Consider the following 23,484-nt stretch of genomic DNA (forward strand, 5'->3'; position numbering starts at 1 on the left):
AACGTTCTGCTTTTATTGTCTGCAAACATGAAGCCTCTGGGTTACAAGTTGCATAGGAGGCCTACATTAGGCTAACACAATAATCTGTGACAACTAAAGCGTTCTCTGTATTTCTTTTTTTTAAAAAAAAAGGAAGTAGAACCAGGCATTTCAGCCTTGTTTATGCTTGTTGTTTAAAGCACTAACGACATTGGCAGAACAATAACAGAGAAGGCACAGAAATATGGCATGAAAAGTAGCATATACAAAGACAGCCTCTAGATGGTGCTCTCCCTGGGGCCATAAGGGCCAGGTGTGTGGGCACAGGTGTGTGGCCCTGTGCAACCCAGGGGGACCTGCTTGACCTGAGTGCTCCCTAAGTGGACAGAAGGGCTTGGCTCTTCAGGGAGGAGGGGCAGGGGCTGCCAATTAGCTTAGATGTTCAAGGTTGCTGAGGATTCTTTCTCTTTTTCCAACTTGTAAAAAAAGCACCGTAGATTGATCTACTCTAGAGAGAACATGACTGGAGTCCACTCTCAGCACATGCTCCATATTGCATCGCTGTATTGTACTGTCATTTAATGCTGTGATAAAAACTAAAATAAAGACATTTATTTAAAGAAAGGAGGATGTTGTGCTGAATGCACTTACCCATTAAAATATCCAAAGTTGTTTCTCAGTGTAGAGATTTCTTCTAGCAGAGAAGCATTCTTGTCCTCAATAGCATCCAGAGCTTTTAACTTGGTTTGAAGTTGACCCTGTATTTGCTTAAAAAAGGAGGGGAGGAAAATGTGGAGTTAAGCATCTGTGGCAAGTCAAGATTCATACATGTTAGGTTAATGCAGTTGTTTTGGACTGATGGAGATAGATCCTGCCCTTTCTTACTATCTTGCTGTTGTACCAAATGGTAACCAGGGCAGCAACAATAATACATATGAAACATATTAAAATACAGTTAAGATAGCAATAAAATATAAAGGGAGAAAAATAAGGTTTCTGGGTTGTTGTTTCTAATAGAACCTATTTCCAAATCAGCTTATGGGCTACACCATTCTAAACCAGCAGAAGTTTCTGACACTCTACAAAGACAGCCCCACAGATCCAAAATTTCAAGAAATGGGTGCTATTAAGAAATGTGCAACTTGTTCCACTGGGACATCTCACTAGACTTACTGAAAATGTGTGCCTTTATTATTTTTGCTACCCTCAAAATTCTCTGGAGTTTTCATCCAAGAAGAAATCTCAACATCGACCTTGGAATTTTATAGGCAGTTAGGAATGCAAGGACGCTCTCCCTCACACAAACTGAAAAATACTGATACCCAGCTGTCAGGGAGTTGTTGCGTCTACTCGCGAGTAAAGACACTCCAGTCCGTTGTGTCTTTAAAGGTTTTATTGTGCATACTATTTACAGTGCAGAGACATCAGAAAACATGACCGCCTATTCACTTTCAGAACCCAGCAATGGTGCCTGTCGGCTTCGGAGCCAGCATAATAACCGGGGCACCCCGAAACACCGCCCCTTCGCCCTGCGTTTGGGCGCGAGCCTCAATTCGGGCTCCGGAAGGAGTGGTGCCCCTTCTTCCCCTCGCTGGCTGGGGCAGTGCCTGGGCTCCGACATCTCCCTGAGCAAACACCTCCTCCACTTGTTGTTCAGAGTGGTGCAGGGGCTCTGATACGTCGCTGAGCCCTTCCTCCACCGTCTCTTCTCCAGAGCGTTGCCAGGGCTCTGATGCCTCGGAGATTCAGGAGACCACAGTTTCCACCCAACAACCACTGTGTATTAATTAAGATGTGGAGTAAGACTTTGATAGACGAATAAGAAACCGCAGAAGAGGAGGGAGGGAAGTCGCGGAAAACATCACTGGATTTGTGTGTGATTTATAATTACTAGTGAATATTGTCAAATATTGGGACGCGGGTGGCGCTGTGGGTTAAACCACAGAGCCTTGGGCTTGTCAATCAGAAGGTCGGCGGTTCAAATCCCCGTGACGGGGTGAGCTCCCTCTGCTCAGTCCCAGCTCCTGCCAACCTAGCAGTTTGAAAGCACGGAGCAATGGATTCAAACTTCAAGAAAGAAGATTCCACCTAAACATTAGGAAGAACTTCCTGACAGTAAGAGCTGTTCGGCAGTGGAATTTGCTACCAAGGAGTGTGGTGGAGTCTCCTTTTTTGGAGGTCTTAAAGCAGAAGCTTGACAGGCATATGTCAAGAATGCTTTGATGGTGCTTGACAGGCATATGTCAAGAATGCTTTGATGGTGTTTCCTGCTCAGCAGGGGGTTGGACTCGATGGCCCTTGTGGTCTCTTCCAACTCTACGATTCTATGATTCTGTTATTCTATGAAATTAAACTACCGTATTTTCCATGTATAAGACAAAAATGTGGGTCATCTTATACACGGATAGCAGAGGGGGGTGGGCAATAGGTGGCAGCAGTCAGCAGGAGATTGGCAGTGGCAACTGTGCATGTGATTGATTGCTGCAGCAAGGCCTGTTGATTGACTGCAGCAAATTGGAATTTACGGTGTGTGTGCAATTGTATGTGGTTGCATTGAGTGGGCAGGTGGGCTTTTCAGTGGGGGGCAGGTCGTAGAGCGATTGGCGGTGGTGACCTCCCCGAAACGCTCAATAACTCTGGGCAACCCCCCCCCAAAAGCTCAACAGGTCTGGACAATCCCCCCATTTTTTGTGGTCCCCCCAAAATAGGAGTCGCCTTATACATGGGGGCGTGTTATACTAAAACCAGTGGAACAGCAAGCACAAGGGGCTGAGGCTCCTCCGGTGTAGCATTTCCCAAACTCTTTCCAATGTGATTTTTCACTTTTCTCTTTTTATAGTGTCTCACTGAACCAGCTGTTTGAAATGAGTCCACTGTTATTGGAACATATCATCAGCTCAGCTAAACGGTGCCTGACGCAATTACGTATGCGGGTGTTTTCCAGACACGCTAGATGCACTATTCCACCCCCGCCCCTTACAGAACCCTTGGCTGCTATTGACCCTGTATTTGAACACACAGAATCAGGATAAGATTCTTACAATACCGGTAGTACTAAGAATATAAGTAGCACCACTTCTTCAAGGGCAGTTATTTCACTTTACACTTTACACTAAGGATGCTACAAAGATCCATTATTGTTCCCCAAGATGAAAACTGCATTGTGTTCCAAATAACCAGGTTCTCTGAACCATCATTACAGGTCAGAGGGGGAGGGGGAGGGGGAGGAAGGTAAAGAGAAGAATCATAGAATCATAGAATTGGAAGAGACCACAAGGGCCATCCAGTCCAACCTCCTGCCAAGCAGGAAACACCATCAAAGCATTCTTGACATATGCCTGTCAAGCCTCTGCTTAAAGACCTCCAAAGAAGGAGACTCCACCACACTTCTTGGCAGCAAATTTCACTGCCGAACAGCTCTTACTGTCAGGAAGTTCTTCCTAATGTTTAGGTGGAAGCTTCTTTCTTGTAGTTTGAATCCATTGCTCTGTGTCCGCTTCTCTGGAGCAGCAGAAAACAACCTTTCACCCTCCTCTATATGACATCCTTTTATATATTTGAACATGGCTATCATATCACCCCTTAACCTCCTCTTCTCTTCTCCATACCCAGCTCCCTAAGCCGTTCCTCATGAGGCATTGTTTCCAGGCCTTTGACCATTTTGGTTGCCCTCCTCTGGACATGTTCCAGCTCTTGTCAGTATCCTTCTTGGACTGTGGTGCCCAGAACTGGACACAGTATTCCAGGTGAGGTCTGACCAGAGCGGAATATATTCCAGGTGAGGTCTGACCAGAGCGGTACTATTACTTCCCTTGATCTGGATGCTATACTCCTATTGATGCAGCCCAGAATTGCATTGGCTTTTTTAGCTGCTGCATCACACTGTTAATTCCATCACACGGAATTAAGATTGCCGGAAGAAATATCAACAACCTCAGGTATGCAGATGACACAACCTTGATGGCAGAAAGTGAGGAGGAATTAAAGAATCTTTTAATGAGGGTGAAAGAGGAGAGCGCAAAATATGGTCTGAAGCTCAACATCAAAAAAACCAAGATCATGGCCACTGGTCCCATCACCTCCTGGCAAATAGAAGGGGAAGAAATGGAGGCAGTGAGAGATTTTACTTTCTTGGGCTCCTTGATCACTGCAGATGGTGACAGCAGTCACGAAATTAAAAGACGCCTGCTTCTTGGGAGAAAAGCAATGACAAACCTAGACAGCATCTTAAAAAGCAGAGACATCACCTTGCCGACAAAGGTCCGTATAGTTAAAGCTATGGTTTTCCCAGTAGTGATGTATGGAAGTGAGAGCTGGACCATAAAGAAGGCTGATCGCCGAAGAATTGATGCTTTTGAATTATGGTGCTGGAGGAGACTCTTGAGAGTCCCATGGACTGCAAGAAGATCAAACCTCTCCATTCTGAAGGAAATCAGCCCTGACTGCTCACTGGAAGGACAGATCCTGAAGCTGAGGCTCCAATGCTTTGGCCACCTCATGAGAAGAGAAGACTCCCTGGAAAAGACCCTGATGTTGGGAAAGATTGAGGGCACAAGGAGAAGGGGACGACAGAGGACGAGATGGTTGGACAGTGTTCTCGAAGCTACGAACATGAGTTTGACCAAACTGCGGGAGGCAGTGCAAGACAGGAGTGCCTGGCGTGCTATGGTCCATGGGGTCACGAAGTGTCGGACACGACTAAACGACTAAATAAATCACACTGTTGACTCATGTCAAGTTTGTGGTCTACCAGGACTCCTAGATCCTTTTCACATGTACTGCTCTCAAGCCAGGTGTCTCCCATCCTGTATTTGTGCCGTATTTGTGAAGAAAGAAGAAAGCAATAACTTTTAAGATGTGACATATTTCAGCCAGTCCTCTTTCCATCCACTATTGTCTTTGTTTGTTTGTTTGTTTTTAATTACAACAGGAAAGATTTGTACATATACACCTTTGCTGAAAGAAAATAGGCCAAAGTGGGAAATTGAACAATTAAATGTGGTCTCTATGGCTTTAAATAAGAATACTGTACTGTGCCTAGACAGCATCTTAAAAAGCAGAGACATCACCTTGCCGACAAAGGTCCGTATAGTTAAAGCTATGGTTTTCCCAGTAGTGATGTATGGAAGTGAGAGTTGGACCATAAAGAAGGCTGATCGCCGAAGAATTGATGCTTTTGAATTATGGTGCTGGAGGAGACTCTTGAGAGTCCCATGGACTGCAAGAAGATCAAACCTATCCATTCTTAAGGAAATCAGCCCTGAGTGCTCCCTGGAAGGACAGATCGTGAAGCTGAGGCTCCAATACTTTGGCCACCTCATGAGAAGAGAAGAATCCTTGGAAAAGACCCTGATGTTGGGAAAGATTGAGGGCACTAGGAGAAGGGGACGACAGAGGACAAGATGGTTGGACAGTGTTCTCGAAGCTACCAACATGAGTTTGACCAAACTGCGGGAGGCAGTGCAAGACAGGAGTGCCTGGCGTGCTCTGGTCCATGGGGTCACGAAGAGTCGGACACGACTAAACGACTAAACAACAACAACTGTACTGTGCAATAATGGAAGGATTTGAAATAACATAAGAAACAGCAATTCAATGAAAAACAAACATGTAAATAATAGAGATTTCATACATCTTTAACTGGTATAGAGGAAACATGAAGGCAGAGATTTGAATTACTGACATTTGTTTTTATTTAACAAAATTTCTATATCAGTTTATTGTAATAAAATATTAAAATGATCAATAAAAAACAGGATGAACCTGTGGCCTCCCAGAAGCTGTTCCTTGGTGGAAATCAGAGTACGACACCTGAAAGTCCACAGGTTCCCCACCCCTGTCCTAGACAATGCTAAAAATCTTCAAGAGAAATAAATCCAGAACTACGGGGTCTATTTAATCAACAACAATTTCAAAATTGTGCATGGAATAAGTAGTGTTTGGCTTAGCAATGAACAAAGCCAAGGTGGTACCTCGGGTTAAGAACTTAATTTGTTATGGAGGTCTGTTCTTAACCTGAAACTGTTCTTAGCCTGAAGCACCACTTTAGCTAATGGGGCCTCCTGCTGCCCCCATGCCGCTGCAGCACAATTTCTGTTCTCATCCTGAAGCAAAGTTCTTAACCCGAGGTACTATTTCTGGGTTAGCGGAGTCTGCAACCTGAAGCGTCTGTAACCCGATGTATCTGTAACCTGAGGTACCATTGTACAGCATTTCGGTGGTTTTCAACTGGTGTGCCGTAACACCCTGGGGTGCTTGAATGATGGTCAGGGGTGTCGCAGGCAACAGTGACTTCTGTCCCCCTTTCCTTCTCTCCTTCCTCTGATGACCTCTCATCTCTCTGCTTCCCAAAGGCTTGCCCAGCTGTGTATTGCAGCAGCCCTGGCAATAAGTTCCACAGGCAAATGGTGCCTTTGGGAGGCAGCTCTCTTTGGGGCAGAGGGAAGGGGTAGCTCAGAGAAAGGGCCTGGCGGGGGGAGGCAGGGGAGGAGCAAGAGTCGCTGCTTCTGGAGAGGCTTCCAGCGAGCCTCGCAAAAAGGGGGGGGGGAGGCCTCCCCAAGGGACCGGCTCCAGAGGTCCAAATGTAGACAGTGCCTTATTTTCGGGGAAACACGGTAACAAGATTAAATGCAGTTATATGCTTTCAGGAGGGTTACAGCACTTGAGGGTACATTTCTGCTCTTTTACATACAAGTTCTCACAACACATTGTGCACATCTACGCACAGGGCAGATATCCTGGAGACTCCTTGTCTTAGTCACAACAAATGTGAGCCCCATTCATTTCTTTGTGACTTAGCACTAGAAGTCATTCATTTTTTAGCTGGATAGTGGCCATTGACTATTTCGGGATATAAAAAGCCCTATTTTACTTTTGTTTTTTGTAAGGCAGCTCAAGCAACTCTAAGCAATGTTTTCCATCCTGATGTTTTTCATCTGGCCTTTCTGGAAGCATTGACAATGACAAAACATTTGGAAAGCCTTTGTAATTGGAACATTTTCAAATTACTTATTAAAAGCACTTTTATTTTGATAGTGTACATTCTTTCCAACCAGGCTCCCCCATCTATCTAGATCTACTTTAATCTCATTTAGCAACATTAATGAGACACATGGGGATGGTGGAAGTCTGAGAACTGGCTTATATTGAGTGGTTTTTAAATAGTTTTTTTCATGCTTCATTTTCTGTATGACTGTTGTAGCCTATGATAGACATTCACATAAATTAATAAATCATGTAAACTTGCAACCAATTCTAGGGCCAGCTGTGCCTTATTTTTTCTAAGAACTGCATTTTAGAAAAGGAACTCAGAAGTGTAAAAAGAGGATTTCTGGATATGAGATTCATCTCAGTTCTATTTTATAAGTAAACTAGTGTCGTTCAGCCCGTTAAATAATGGGCGCTAGAACATATGTGAGCGCTGCGCGGAGCACCGGATAGAGGAGCCGGTCTGCAGAGTCAGCGCCCAGCAGCGCCGCATGGAGCAGCGCCTCCTCAATCCAGCACGGCGTTCCTGGGCGCTGACTCTGCAGACCAGCTCCTCGATCCGGTGCTCCCGGGACCTGTCCTTTCTCCCCCTTCCTTCCTCTCCCCCAGCTGCCGACAGGAAGGAGACATCCCGGGGTTTGGAGAAGCGCTTGCGCAGCGCTTCTCCGAACCCCGGGACCTGTCCTTGCTGGACGCACAAACGCACGCGCTCCCCCCCGCCAACACTCAGTCTGGCCAGGAGCGGCGGTTGGCGGCCGCAGGGAAACGGTAGGTGGGGGGGGGGAGAGCATGTGTGTGTGTGCGTCCAGTCTCTGCATCCAATCCCTGTGTCCGTGGGGCACATGCGCAGTAGTGCAGACACAGGGACACAGGGACTGGACGCAGAGACACTTGCACTTTATTATATAGGATACTAAACCTACACATGAATTTACTTTTTAAAAAAATCCTGCACTGGAAAAATGATCTAGAGGAGAGCTTACTATAGAAGTGGGAACAAGTGCCACACAGATGATCCATAAATGTACACAGCCAATAATTTAAAGCAGACACAGCTCTTTATAACACACCGATGTTTTTATTCTGCCTCATCATTCATTTCATGAGCTGAGTACATAGAATAGAATCATAGAATCACAGAGATGGAAGAGACCACAAGGGCCATCCAGTCCAACCCCCTGTCAAGCAGGAAACACCATCAAAGCATTCCTGACATATGGCCGTCAAGCCTCCACTTAAAGACCTCCAAAGAAGGAGACTCCACCACACTCCTTGGCAGCAAATTCCACTGTCGAACAGCTCTTACTGTCAGGAAGTTCTTCCTAATGTTTAGGTGGAATCTTCTTTCATGAAGTTTGAATCCATTGCTCCGTGTCCGCTTCTCTGAAGCAGCAGAAAACAACCTTTCTCCCTCCTCTATATGACATCCTTTTATATATTTGAACATGGCTATCATATCACCCCTTAACCTTCTCTTCTCCAGGCTAAACATACCCAGCTCCCTAAGCTGTTCCTCATAAGACATCGTTTCCAGGCCTTTGACCATTTTGACCTCCTCTGGACACGTTCCAGCTTGTCAGTTATCCTTCTTGAACTGTGAGCCCAGAACTGGACACAGTATTCCAGATGAGGTACTATTACTTCCCTTACTTCACTGTATCTGAAGAAGTGTGCATGCACACGAAAGCTCATACCAAAATAAAAACTTAGTTTGTCTTTAAGGTGCTACTGAAGGAATTTTTTTTATTTTACTTCGACCCAGACCAACACGGCTACCTACCTATAACCATTACTTCCCTTGATCTTCTAGATGCTATACTCCTATTGATGCAGCCCAGAATTGCATTGGCTTTTTTAGCTGCTTCATCACACTGTTGGCTCATGTCAAGTTTGTGGTCTACCAAGACTCCTAGATCCTTTTCACATGTACTGCTCTCAAGCAGCCAGGTGTCTCCCATCCTGTATTTGTGCCTTTCATCCCCCCCCCAAGTGTAGTAGCTGGAGTTTTTGAACCATCTTCGGAGGCAGCCCTATGTATAACATGTTGCAGTAATTCAATCAAACCTAGAGATCACCAGAGCATACATGACAGAAGTTAGGATACCCCTCTCCAGAAAGGGTACAGGTACAGGTACAAAGATATAAGAAAATATGTTTGCATAAATATTATCAAATATTATCTACAATTTGGTCTTATTTTACTCCAAACAATCTGATTTTAGCAGCATGCAATGTGTAAATACATTGAGCTCTGCAGAACCACACAGGAGGTTTACCATAGGAGCCAGCTCCTAGGGGTCGAGGGGACTTCATCCCCACCAATAAAATATTTGAGGAGGCTGTTCCCCTAAGTTGATAAGGCATTGCCATTCAAATGCTGTGTGTGTGTGTGTGTGTGTGTGTGTGCGCGCGCGCGCGCGCGCCATCTCATGTGATGTGATCGATTATGTGAGGTGGGATCACTTGGGCCCCTCCCCATTTTTATTCAAGTTGGCACTCCTGAGTTTTACCGTTGCCTTCTTGGAAAATTCTAACTACATATTCACTTGAACTGATTCAACAATTCCTAAGATCCGTTCTAGGTGCCAAAATGCCTGAAGTCTGTCTGGTGTGTACTGTTCTCTGAGGCTAAAAGGATTCACACACCCATTCATTACTCTGTATAACTAGTTTATCCCCTTGCTGCTAGCATTGAAGAACAAAAAAGCAGGAGGCAGGCAATAAAAGGCAGGGGCTCCAAGATCTGAAATGGGAGATGGCTGTTGAACTGGAGAGAAAATTGGTTGCAATGAAGTTGCTTATTACTGCTAGCTGAGCCAAGAACCTAGACTTAGGGAGTGCCTGGCAGTTGGCCAGGAAAGGCTATAAAACTCAACCAGCTCACAGGCTGGGAGCCAAATAGGGTTTGCTGTACTTGAGCCAGGGATTAAGTTTGCTAAGTTCAAATGAACCTGCAGGAGAAACAAAACAGCTCCAGACACTTCTGTATTTTGCAAACACAGAACTCTAGTCTTGAAACGGACGTGAGATGTGCACAAATGCACGTGTAAAGGGACCCCTGACCATTAGGTCCAGTCGCAGACGACTCTGGGGTTGTGGCGCTCATCTTGCTTTATTGGCCGAGGGAGCCGGCATAAAGCTTCCAGGTCATGTGGCCAGCATGACTAAGCCGCTTCTGGCAAACCAGAGCAACACACACCATTTACCTTCCCGCCGAAGCGGTACCTATTTATCTACTTGTACTTTGAGGTGCTTTCAAACTGCTAGGTTGGCAGGAGCAGGGACCAAACAACGGGAGCTCACCCCGTCACGGGGATTCGAACCACCGACCTTCTGATCGGCAAGCCCTAGGCTGTGTGGTTTAACCCACAGCGCCACCCGCATCCCATGCACATGTACACACCAGGAAATGTCATCAAAACCTGAGGAAGAACAGTTTCCCCAGTTTTAAGGCAAAAAAGTGGTCTATGTATATAATATGGGTTGTATTCTCCCAGTATAAACTGCTATAAACTGTCATCAGCTTATGCTGATGATTCCATAGCAAAATGCAAGCTGCAAACCTGATTTACATAGAGCCTTGCAGCCGATTGCTACATTAACTGCAACTACATTGACGATAATTAACTTCTAGGTCCTAGTGCCCCTGTTCCGCTCACTTACCTCCCTGCTCTCCCGGTGCGGCTGGTGGAGGGAAAAGGGAGGCCGCTGTGCAGCTCCCCCACTTGCTGGGGTGCCCCTCAGTGCCCCCTGATCGCCCAGGCGCCCTGGCGCAACGCGCCACTAGAGTTAATTGGCGAGCCAGGCCTGGGTACCTATTTATCTACTTGCACTTTGACGAGCTTTCGAACTGCAAGATGGCAGGAACTGCTAGGTTGCAGCAATGGCAAGGCAGGAATCTCCATTCAAGCATCCCTGGCAAATGTCTCTGAACCTTCAATGAAGGAGAGGCCACAGCCTCCCAAGGAAGTCCATTCCCCAGCCGGCCAATTTTCCAGTTCCTTGCAGCTTGCAAAAAGAAGGAAAGTTTGGCTTTGCTTTGCTTTTTGAAAAAGACAACCCCAGGCAGAAGGATGGATTCAATTAAACAACCATTTTTAACACACACCCCTTTTCTTCATCATTACTTGAATAATGTAATTTCGCCACAGTGGACAGCAAGACAAATACCGTAGTTTTTTGTGTGGAAGATGAACTCAATGGAAAACAAACAGTGCTCCATGCAATGAAAAACAGGATGGAACAGAAACGATGTCTCATTGAATCTCTAATACTGCTCAGTGCTTTTGCAATCCAGAAGGCAAATGACAAGACAAGACACCTGAGGACTTTCAAGAAGATGCCAAGAGATGCTTGATAAAACTACTGGATGGTCAGAATTCCTTCATGTTGATTTGGACCAGTTCCAGTTTGTCAAAGCTTCCACAGAGATGGAAGAAGCACGGTCTCTCTCTCAAACCCAGAAGGGGTTTGGCCCTGAGGGGAGACCCAAACACACATCTGGATGCACACAGGGTGGGGGTGGGATCAGGAAACAAGGAAACAGCAGGCAGCAGAAGTCGGTTAGATACAGGAAGGTCCTCTTTGTTGCCACCTGAGTTCCATAAGACTTACACTGGAGTAAGAGTGTGGGGTGGCATCATTTTCTGAAATCAGATCACCCCTGGCAGAATGTAGCCCTTGTGGGGGGGCATTTCTAGCCCTGGTGGGTAGAACTACAGCTTCTGTTACTTATGGTAGCAAAGGAGAAAAATGGAAGTTTCCATGTCACTGGTCTTGAAGAGATAACCATTTGTATTGCAGCCTGTATTCTATCAATCAGCCACACTCTACAGAAATTATTTCAGGGTTAACTGTGGGCGAGAGGCTATTTTATATAATATCACTGTTGAGTTTTTGAAATCTTGTGTGGCTCTGGTGGTGGTGAAAGTTGGTAATCTACTGTGAGAATGGTTACAGGAAAGCATGAATAACAACAGAATTAAACCACCAAGGTTATTTCATTGTCACTGGTTATTTTCTATGTCATTTCTCATTTGTGTTCACATAAACTACCCAGATTCATAAACATTATGCCTTGTGCATCTATTCCAGTCTCCATGGTGTTGGGGGATGGTGTTCAGACCCCTGGGCTCTCACTTGTGGGGTGCCTCAGGGTTCTGTCCTCTCCCCCATGCTTTTTAATATCTACATGCAGCCGCTGGGAGAGATCATCAGGGTGTTGGGCTGGGTGTTCATCAGTATGCGGATGATACCTCTCTTTCAAATCAGAACCAGTGAAGGCAGTGTAGGTCCTGTGTGAGTGTCTGGAGGCGGTTGGAGGATGGATGGTGGCTAACAGGTCGAGGCTGAATCCTGACAAGTACTGTTGGGGGTGGGGGCAGGGAGCGGGCAGGTGTGGGGGACTCACTGGTCCTGAATGGGGCAACTGTGCCCCTGAAGGACCAGGTGCGCAGCCTGGGAGTCATTTTGGACTTACAGCTGTCCATGGAGGCACGGGTCCAGGACAGCTGTCTATCAGCTCCATCTGGTACGCAGGCTGGGTCCCTACCTGCCCGCAGACTGTCTCGCCAGAGTGGTGCATGCTCTAGTTATCTCTCGCTTGGACTACTGCAATGCACTCTACATGGGGCTACATTTGAAGGTGACTCGGAAACTACAATTAATCCAGAATGCGGCAGCTAGACTAGTGACTGGGAGTGGCTGCCGAGACCACATAACAGCAGTCTTGAAAGATCTACACTGGAAGTTGAACTGGAAGTTGAACCATGCGCTTTCTGCATGCCAAGCAGGCACTCTGTGCTTTATACAGCTTCAGGGATGCAAGGATTGTGAATGAGGCACCAATAACAATGTATAAAAGCTACACAAGAAAGCTCATTTGATTTTGGAGAATTTTTAGGGGTGGTGGTGGGGCAACTGCTTGCAAAATCTCTACAAAAGTTTTTCCTGAATGGATCTTCCAAATGCTGCTTAAGAATTTTCTGCCATAAACTGTCTGATCCGATGCGCTCTCTCTCCCTCTCCCTCTCTCCCTCCCCCTCATCTATAAATGAGACCAGAGTTCTCTAATTTCTCTAATGACATAAATACAGTATGGTACCTGCATGTGCACATTACGCCCTTGACTTGTGTGGAGTGTGTGTGTGTGTGTTTGTTTGCCAGCAGGAGCCATCTGCTTGCCCGTGCGTTTAGTTCCCTCTTCTGCCTGAAGCCCGTAGGCGTGTGTTTGACTCAACAATGCTGAGCAGCTAAAACATTGGGCTGCTGTACTAAGCTTCCAGCTCTGCCTGTTAATACACAGCCATGTTCCTAATTTCACATGCAAAATGTTGGGAGGGTAGGGGAATCCATGGGAGGAATTAAAACAGCCATATCACTGATCATGTTAATTGGATAAAAGAACAGAACAACTGTCCTGCTGGATCAGACCCAGATTTCCAACAGCAGGTACCTCTGGGGCATGGAGATGGTGGCCTTTTCCTTTCGATGGAATTCAGATATTGCCTGCCTCTCTAATAGCTAGCGACAGATATATCCTTCATGAATCTGCATTCACAATATTCCTCTTTGGAGAGACAATAAATATGGAAGAGGCAGGATATGGTTCAGACCTGCACAAGTTGTAACCCACCAGCAGCTAGGCCTGGCCCAATACATTTTGCTGCCTGGGGCAAAGGGCATTCCACTTACAGAAGCCAAGCAGATTTGTACTCTTACTTTAACCCTGGTGATGGGGCACCACTGAGAGTAGTAGGCTAGCTTAGGAAGTGTAAGGCAGATTGTGTGGCACACCTAGCTCTGTCTGTTCCATGCCCTTCAGCATCTGCCATCTGAAGCAGCTGGCTCAGTCTGCCTAATGGTAGAGCTGGCCCTCCCAGCTATGTATAGCAACCAGTGACAAACTTCCTGTTCTTGCTGCTTGACTGGCGCAGCAAACACAGAGGACTTGCCTAGCAACTGGGTGGCAGACCAGAAAATACGCTTCATGACTTGTGCTTGGATAGGTGGGTCAGAAACACCCACTGAGTCAACACCTGGGATGTAGATCATCTTGGAAAGTGCAGAGAAGACAGCAACATCAGACCGAGCATGCCTTTCCCAGCATTTCAGTACATCCACACAGGGCAGATTCAATTGTAAACTGCCCAGAATGTTCCAGTAAGTCTTGGAAATCTCCCTCTAATCCTCCTCTTTATCCACTACTAGATAAAGTCCTAGATTTCTGGCAGTTAAACATTTTCCAGATCACTTTTGGAAACGTTCAGCTTTGCAAAGCAAAGTTAGGCGCTTAAGCTATGCGAGAAATGCACCACTCTGTTGACTGGTGCCAAGTATCACTTGCTTGTTGTCTCCTCTGTTTTGGAGTTGGAAATTGCATTTCATCCTGAGGCTAATTTCAAAGCCTGGGTCTGTTTCATTTCAGTGCCAAATGCTGCCAATGAGCCAGGGTCCCGACTGGAGGAGACTTTTGAACTCTCATGATAAATGCTCGAGGAATGCCAAATGGGGGGTTGACAGCCAGCACATATATATGGGAAGAACAGATTAGCGGTGGGTGGATCAGCCGCAGGTCAATAGCAAAGCACATAATTCCTATACATGAGGCTTAATTTTTAGGTTTGGGACTTAACCACACTTGACGTGGAAGATCTAAGATCAGATGTCCTGACTCTTTTCCCTGTTAAGTAGGTGGAGGGGGTTCCAAAACTGATCTGAGCAAAAGTGCTAGAGGAGAGGGGCCAGCCCTTCTACTATAGCATTTCCCCGCTCTATGGGTCTGTGTGCAGGTGTGTAGGCTCAAAACACACACCCCAGCACTACTGCCTAGATCAACTTTGGAGCCCCCCCCCCCCCCGTTTTCAAGGGAGCAGGGAAGTTAGGAAGTTTGATCACACATGTCACATGCCAGCTACGGGGTTAGGTAGGTTCAAGGTGCTGATATTGGTGTACAACATCAATACCCCATACAGCGTGGAACCAGGATGCCTAAAATAGCATCTCATTCCCTACACACTCAACTGATTCCTGCATGCTGCAATAAAGACCACCCTGCAGATACCACCCTATCAGGAACCAGGCACCTACCCTTTGGAACTCCCTTCTACTGTATATCAGACAGATGCCTTCCCTATCTGTCCCACCCCAGTGCCACTCTGGCTTTCTCCTCAGCACCTCCCTGACTGGCTGAGTGGAGGGGGCAGGTGGGGACCTGTGATGGTGAGCAGCACACACTGAGGAGAGAAGTCCCAGGGGAAACAGCTACAGACACCACCACCATATTCATTTCCCCCCAATGCCTCCTGGCCCCTACACAGCATACATTGGGCCCAGAATGTCAGGAGTATGGGCAGGAGTCAGGCTCTGGGGCCTGTAGTGCTTTGCAGGACTGGGGCCTGCCTCAGCTTGTGCTGGAGAAGCAAGGAGTGGTCACTCAGGTGAGACCACTTGATACCTCACTGCACCTGGTGGCAGGAGCTGGGAAGGATAAAAGGTCAGCATTTCCCTTCAGCTTTTTGCCACAGCAACGCTATCCCTGCCTGGTTGCCTTTGGCCTCTTGCTCCTTGGACCCTTGCCTTGCCGTCGCCTTGCTCCTTCGACCCTTGCCTTGCTGACGCCTTGATCCTCAACCCTTGGACCTTTGCCTTGCCGCCGCCTTGCTCCTTGCTCCTTGGACCCTTGCCTTGCCGTCGCCTTGCTCCTTGGACCCTTGCCTTGCCGTCGCCTTGCTCCTTGGACTCTTGCCTTGCCGCCGCCTTGCTCCTTGCTCCTTGGACCCTTGCCTTGCCGTCGCCTTCCTCCTTGGACCCTTGCCTTGCCGCCTTGCTCCTTCCTCCTTGGACCCTTGCCTTGCCGCAGCCTTGTTCCTTGGACCCTTGCCTTGCTGACGCCTTGCTCCTTGGACCCTCGCCTTGCTGACGCCTTGATCCTCGACCCTTGGACCTTTGCCTTGCCAACGCCTTGCTCCTTGACTCCCAGACCTTCGCCTCTGCCTTGCTCCTTGACCCTGCGACTGCCTGCTGCTGGACCCTCAGCCCTGCACCTGTTCCTGCTTCTACACCACCATCTTGCCTCTGGTCCCGACGTCCTCAGCCAGGGCTTCAACCGCCCGCCGACTGGACTGTGACACAGAAGCATTGGGGGCAGCTGCACTTGTAGCTGTATTGCACCCTTCAGAGTGGTGGGCCATAAAAATGGCTTTTTAAAAAGGGAAGCTGGTGTTGGCTGCAGCAGGCTCCTCTCTGGGCATTTGCCCCATCGTGACAGGCTCTGGCACTGGGCCTGCTAAAGCATTTTCAAATCATTGTGCCACTTTCAGTTCTACAACTCTGTATTTGGCAAAGGAAGGTTGGAAGGGTGACACAGCTGTTTGGTCATCAAGAGAAACTGCCATTTGCCAAGCACTCCTTGGCTTTGAGACTTACACCACCACTCACTGTGGAATTAGCCTGGCAAATCTGAAAAGGAACATTGGATGAGATTATCAAAGAGAGGAGTGCTGTGTGCGACATTCTAGTCACAGTGGGTCCAGCTGCGCTTTGATACTGAAGTAGGAGAGGAAAATGCTCTTGGCTGTCCAATTTTCTAATATACATAATTTTGCAAGGAACTGAGGCGGAGAGAGGGGAGGGGAGGGGAGGGGAGGAGAACTGAACAGTAAAAAAAAGTTGTTTCATGGAGGCAGAAGCACCATGGGACACACTGCTGGCAACAATTGTAAGTGATGAGTCACACAGTTTGAGGACTTTCTGGGAATATATTTTGGTTTCTACATTCCTGCTGCAACAGTTATGGCAACAAAGCTATAATACAGAAAATCAACAGACCCTCCATTTTACCATATGTGCACCTCCCAAACTCTGCAGGTCTGTTACTGATTTTGTGTGTCTCTCTCTGGCTTGATGTCATGCACATCAGGGAGTACAAGCTAGGACTGCATGTTCTTTTTCAGGAGGGTCATTAGTATTAAAACAAAAGCAATGAGGATGTTTTATAGGGGAAGGACATACGGTAGAAAAGGATAATTCTTTTAGGGGTGAATGTGCTACTAAAGCAGTGCCTTTTAAAGAGCTCTCTGTCAAGCGCCGGATGATGATGGTATACTGTTAATTAAATACGGTGAGAAGGAAAAACTATAAAACTTATGGGAAAACCTGTGCTGCCCACAAAGAAAGATATTCTTCCTTAAACACATTCTAGGAAATATCAGCTGTGTTTCTGCATTGCTGTTGTGGTCCCCAAAATACATCCTTCTCTAAATGCACTATGGTAAATATCATTTGTGTTTCTGCATTGCTATGATGTCCCACTCAGGGCTCCACAGTTTGATCCACAGACTAAGAAATAGCTTCATCAGAACAGAAAGGCATGGAATTATGAAGTAGCCTCCTCCTCCTCCTTCTTCTCTCTCTCTCTCTCTCTCTCTCTCTCTCTCACACACACACGGTTAGTATTCCACACTTTTTCAGACCAAAATGGGAATCTTCTTTATCTCCCCTCTCATTTCTCCCCATCCTTTGTGCTTCCCAGCACAATACTCACACAATTCACTACGGTAGTCATTATCTTTTCCCCAAAGGGCCCAAGAAATTGTAGTTCCCTGAGAGCTGCAGTTGTGATACAGAGTATTCTCAGCACCTCATTTAAGTACAATCCCCAAGATTCTTTGAGAAAAGTCACAAAAGTGTAGTGAGCACTTCCATTTTAAGTATCACTAAAACACTTTTCAGGCATTCACTGTGAACATACAAAACTCTTCATCCCAGGGTTATGAGTTCGAGCCCAACATTGGGCAAAAAGATTTCTGCACTGCAGGAGGTTGGACTAGATAACCCTCATGGTCCTTTCAACTCTACAATTTATGATTCTCTGAAATGCTTGACATTTGTCTGAAAAAGGCTGCCTTATTCACAGATAGTGTTTCCAATATGAGAACAGGAAGTCTAATCGATCAGGGTTTCCATTCCCATGCTAGAAACCCTGGGATGAGGGTGGTGCTGTGAGTTAAACCACTGAGCTTAGCTAAGGCTTGCCAATCAGAAGGTCGGCAGTTCGAATCCCTGCGAAGGGGTGAGCTCCCGTTGTTCGGTCCCAGCTCCTGCCAACCTAGCGGTTTGAAAGCACGCCAAAGTGCAAGTGGATAAATAGGTACCACTCTGGCGGGAAGGTAAACAGCATTTCCATGCACTGCTCTGGTTCGCCAGAAGCAGCTTTTCATGCTGGCCACATGACCCAGAAGCTGTATGCTGGCTCCCTCGGCCAGTAAAGCGAGATGAGTGCCACAACCCCAGAGTCGGTCACGACTGGACCTAATGGTCAGGGGTCCCTTTACCTTACTGGAAGCCCTAACTGTGAGTAAGGCAATCTCCTTCCGGCTAACCCAAATCCTTCATTATATGGGGAATGGGCCTTGCACACGCATCATTGAGGACATGGAGTTGGACATGTGCATTCCCACTTGCCCCTTTGTGCAACTGAATGCCTGAAGAATGGAAAAGGAGGGTGGGGCTGGTGTAACTTTCATTGCATGTGCTTTCCCCCCCCAACCTCTGCATGATAAACTGCAACTGCTGAAATCCCACCTGCTACACTTCTGTTAGTGGCTCAAGAACTTTCTCCTCCATTCACCCTAGGTCTCTCCCCATTGACCCACCAAGGTGGTGTGTGTGCTTTTTATATGCGTAACATTATATGTACCAATGGAACTTGCAGTAAAATGTTGCAGCATATTCTCCTTTTCTAAGAGGTGTGTGGCCCTTCAGCCTTTTCCACCCTCCATTTTATGTTTCTTTTCCCAAGGGACATTCAAGATTGTGCGGCTGCTGAGCATGCTCAGTCCTTGGTACGCCGTTTCCTCTTTGAGTGGTTACTGTTGTTCTTCTTCAAGCCATGGGATTTCCCCCGGAGCATGCTGATACCTCTCTTTCTTGTTTTAGATCTGTTTTGTTTCCATTCCTGTCAGTCGGCACAACACACCACCTGAGTTTGCTATTAAAGGGAATGAAGAACATGAGGATCCCAACGGATGCCTCTTACCATTCTCTTGTGAGAATTGTGTTTAAATGCAACATTAAAAACTTTCTCCCCAGGGTTTGGGAAGTAACATTAATCTCTCCAGGAGTCTATGTAGCAAGCTGGATGAGATGGTCTTTCTATCTAATTATATAAAATGTCTCTCTTTGTTGCAAAGGCTGTAATTAGAAAATGGAAACCTGGAGCTCCAGAGCTTGCTCTGATCTGTGAAGCAGAACTGGTGGGGAAATGGATGTTGGGGGGGGGGTCATCTAAACCACTCAATATATAAAGGCTGTTTCACTTCAGAGCATACATAGTTTGTTAACCTCCTGACGGTCATTTTATTTCTGAATGGAGGCTCTTTGCAGGTTCAACAATCCTAACACTACCATAAATATGGTTCTTTGCTTGACCTTACACACATTTAGAAATGTTAAGATGGATCACACAAAGCAGCAGGTGGGGAGCTGGAACACTGGGTCATATCCAGCGCTAGGTATACTCAGTCATAACCTAAACCCACTGAGTTCAATGGCTCTACTCTGAGTATGTTAGCTGAATATCATCCTCTATGATTTGGTTCTGACTGTGAACCAAACACACACACCTCTCTGGATTCAGGTTTGAGATGATGCATTCCATAATACAATGTTGTATTGATTGATACCACATTAACAGTCAGGGATTCCCCAAAGAGTCCTGAGAATTCTTGAGAGGGCATATCCACAATACAGAGGTATAACCATTATTCTCTCTTCCCAGGGAGTACTGGGAATCGAAATTCTGTGGACTGGAGGGGCGAGGATCTTTTCAAAAGAGATCTTTTCACATAAAAGCTCTGTGAGGCTCAGCCCCTCATGTGCCCATATGGCAAAGCAAGAATTGTTGGTTTGACTGAAATAATGACCCACACTGGGGGGGGGTGGTGCATTCTCTACCCCTGTCCTGTAACACTGTAGCCATTCATAACTCACAGTTCCTACATGGAAGTCACCAAAGAACTCCACAAGTGTGGGCAACAGTGTTTGTGGCAGATAAGCCAACCACAATGGACGAGGAATCTCCACTTAACACCAGCAGGACACATAAGGTGCTGGCATGGAGGTCCTTCATACAATTGGGCCTGTACACGTGGTAAGAAATTGACAAATGTTACATAGCCCCATATGGAGAACTGCCACTCACAAACATTTTTTACATTCCAGTTTTTCCGTGCAAGACCTTTAACATTATGGTCACACCTTTTAATCATAGACAGTATTTACTTCTTCTCCAGTTTTAATCTTACTAACTAGACAAGCCCTGCCATGTTATATCAGAGGTACTTTCAGCCAAAGCACCTTAAAAAACTGGCAACCTAGAAGGATAAGTCTTCATTGTAGGAAATGGTGCAGAAAGTACAGCAAGATCCGTATCATTCAAAATTCCCAGCCCTAATGTGACAGGTGCTTCTTCAAGGCTGCTGCTACCAGGAAAGGGCCCAGAAAGGATGGCTTGTCCTAGGTGCTTGAGTCACAAACTAACAGTTTGGCAGGGAGCTCTTCCCAGAAGTCAAGGACTTCAGGTAACCAGTCTGATCCTTTGGGTAAGTTGAATGAACAGCCTAAATGGGAATGGCAATAAACTTCATCCTTCATTACTTCCCACATCTTTTATGAGGCAATTTCTCAGATCTGCATGGCACCTTTATTACTATGTCTTCTTAATGTTCTGTGGACAAAGGAGCTTGGAGATAATGCAGAAGTCTGGGTCAAGGGTTAAAACACTCCGCAGAAGGCTCAATCTGTACTGTAACCAGCAGTTCTTTGTTGAGGTCTTCACAGTGTGTCTTTATACTCTTCTTTGTATCTGAGAATATATAATGTTAAGCCTGTATCTACACATACAGGGAAATGGAGTCCAGGGCTACCTCCAGCTTCAAAGGGCCCCTGGGCAAAGTGCCATCTTGTGGGGCTCTTTCTCCACTGTTGGTCTTTTGTGGGCTCACCTGGCAGTGGTGATGGGCAAACACAGGAAGAGAGGAACTGCCTGAGTCAGACCACTGGTCCAACTCATTCAGTAATGTCTACACCAGTGTTTCTCAAACTTGGTCCCCAGCTGTTCTTGGGCTACAACTCCCATCATGCCTGACCACTTGTTCTGCTAGCTGGGGACCCAAGTTTGAGTAACATTGGTCTGCCCAGACAGGCACTGACTCTCCAGGATTCTAGACTGGAATCTCTCCCAGCCCTACCTGGAGATGCTGGGGATGGAACCTGGGACCAGATGGAACCTGCAAAGTAGATGGTCTACCACCAGGCATCCCCAAACTTTGGCCCTCCAGATGTTTTGGACTACAATTCCCATCATCCCTGACCACTGGTCCTATTAGCTAGGGGGTCATGGGAGTTGTAGCCCAAGAACAGCTGGAGGGCCACAGTTTGGGGATGCCTGGTCTACCACTAAACTTTGGCCCCTTTCCATACCAGTGTTAGGTAGCTGAAGGCTGCCATTTTGTCAGGGATGTGGCTGAATCAAATGCCTGCGAAGAGTCTGACTCTGGAGATGAAGGAATGCCAGTACAGAAGGAGCCAGAGTCTTACTCCGGAGATGAGCGAATGCAGTCACAGACAAAGCAGGAGTGGGTTAGTTTGGCCCCCTCCTTCATCAAGAGTTCTCAGACTCAGATAGAGCAGCAGACTTGGGAAGCTTGCAGGCAGAGGGATGGGAGGAGATAGATGGCACTGAGGGGGTTGCTATGCAACCAGGAGGGAGGCAGCGTTTAGAGGGCTCTTTGTTTGAGAGCGGGGGGGGGGGCAGTTCACCCACCTTCTCCCTGAGCCAGAAGAGCTGAAAGGGTTAAAATGCAATGGAAGTACAAGAGAGGAAAGACTGGACTTTGGTACTCTTCATCCTGCAAAAGGGGTGGGGACTCAGAGTGACCAACTCGTAGTTAAGAGTGGCAGACTCGGAGCTGCTCTCTGGATGTTAATTGTAAATAAACGTATTATAAAAACTGCCAGAGACTCATTCATTCTTATCAGGGCTGGCTTGCCTGCCTGGGATCACTACACATTTTTATTTCTTACAAGAATCCAGAGTGACACTGTAACACAAGCATTATGGGAGATTTAAATGGCAGCTATATTCAGTCACCCAGTGCTGCTCAAACACTGAGCTGGAGGTGAGGAATGGGAAGTCCAAAATGTCTGTGGCGGTCTCTACAAGAGCACCGGGCCCAGGGATGCTAGGTATAGATACTAACTCTGCTCTAGACTGCAGATGAGCATTAATTTGGAGATGGTTTCTTTTTTTATTTACAGTGGTACCTCGGTTTATGAACACAATTGGTTCCGGAAGTCTGTTCATAAACTGAAGCGTTCATAAACTGAAGCGAACTTTCCCATTGAAAGTAATGGAAAGTGGATTAATCTGTTCCAGATGGTCCGCGGAGTACTTAAACTGAAGCGTTCATAAACTGAAGCGAACTTTCCCATTGAAAGTAATGGAAAGTGGATTAATCCGTTCTAGACGGGTCCGCGGAGTACTCAACCTGAAGTGTACTTAACCCGAAGCAAGGGTGTAATTGGTTCCCAAAGTCTGTTCATAAACTGAAGTGTTCATAAACTGAAGCGAACTTTCCCATTGAAAGTAATGGAAAGTGAATTAATCCGTTCCAGATGGGTCCGCGGCGTTCGTAAACCGAAAATTTGTAAACCGAGGTGTTCATAAACCGAGGTTCCACTGTATATTCAAAAATTATCCGACAATAGAATATGGGCATTCAATTCTACACTATGCCCCCCAAAATCCTGCAAGTAAAAATCTAGCACATCACAGAGAAAGTGTCTTGCCCAGCCCAGCATATTATCTTTGTGCTGGTTTTCTACTTGTAGGAAACGGTTGTTTTTTTAAAAATAAATTAAAAAGAATGCAGGGGAGGACTGGAAAATGGGGTTCTGCTACCTGAAGTGTGATGCATTACCTTCTACAACGAAGACTTCATGACTCCCCCCCCTAATTTATATTCATATACTGCTGCAAGTGTAGACCGGGTCTCAGAAGCAGGGCTTCATATGAGACAAGTTCCTACCTCCTTGTCTGTGCTGTGTGTGGATGTTTCTTATGGTTTGCCAGGAACATGACCCACAGTATAAGTTTAATATACTGTTGACTAACAGTTAACCTCATTTGTGTTGCTGCCCCTTGGGAACCATTTGGAAGCTGAAACAAGAAGTTATTGGCAATGTAATTCCAGTGCCACTAAGGACTACTCTGCTCAATGCATATTTTATTTGCTCTCCTCAGTAGTTGGACAGTTTATTCTAAGTATCCCTAACTCCTTTGCAGAAAGACTCACACCTACAATGACAAGAAGTAACCAATCTGGTGGAAACTCAAGCTTAATCTCCACCCTGCAGAAAATGAGTTATATAATGTAAATATTTGCAACACAGGCTATTGCAGGTGAATGTTGAATCAGATGTCTATTTTATCCCTTTCAGAGTCAAGTCATGTGATTC

The 23,484-nt window shown here is 46.4% G+C and overlaps 1 protein-coding gene across 1 annotated transcript in view; it reads right to left on the bottom strand.

Moving 5' to 3' along the window:
* Window positions 1-23,484, bottom strand: part of LMNTD1 (lamin tail domain containing 1) — a 104,658-nt gene that overhangs the window by 19,898 nt on the left and 61,276 nt on the right. The window contains exon 4 of the mRNA XM_060279495.1: window positions 631-746. Coding sequence (XP_060135478.1) covers window positions 631-746 — 116 coding nt within the window. The remainder of the gene's footprint in view (window positions 1-630; window positions 747-23,484) is intronic.

This window comes from Zootoca vivipara, chromosome 10 (assembly GCF_963506605.1).
Source record: "Zootoca vivipara chromosome 10, rZooViv1.1, whole genome shotgun sequence".
Taxonomy (NCBI): domain Eukaryota; kingdom Metazoa; phylum Chordata; class Lepidosauria; order Squamata; family Lacertidae; genus Zootoca; species Zootoca vivipara.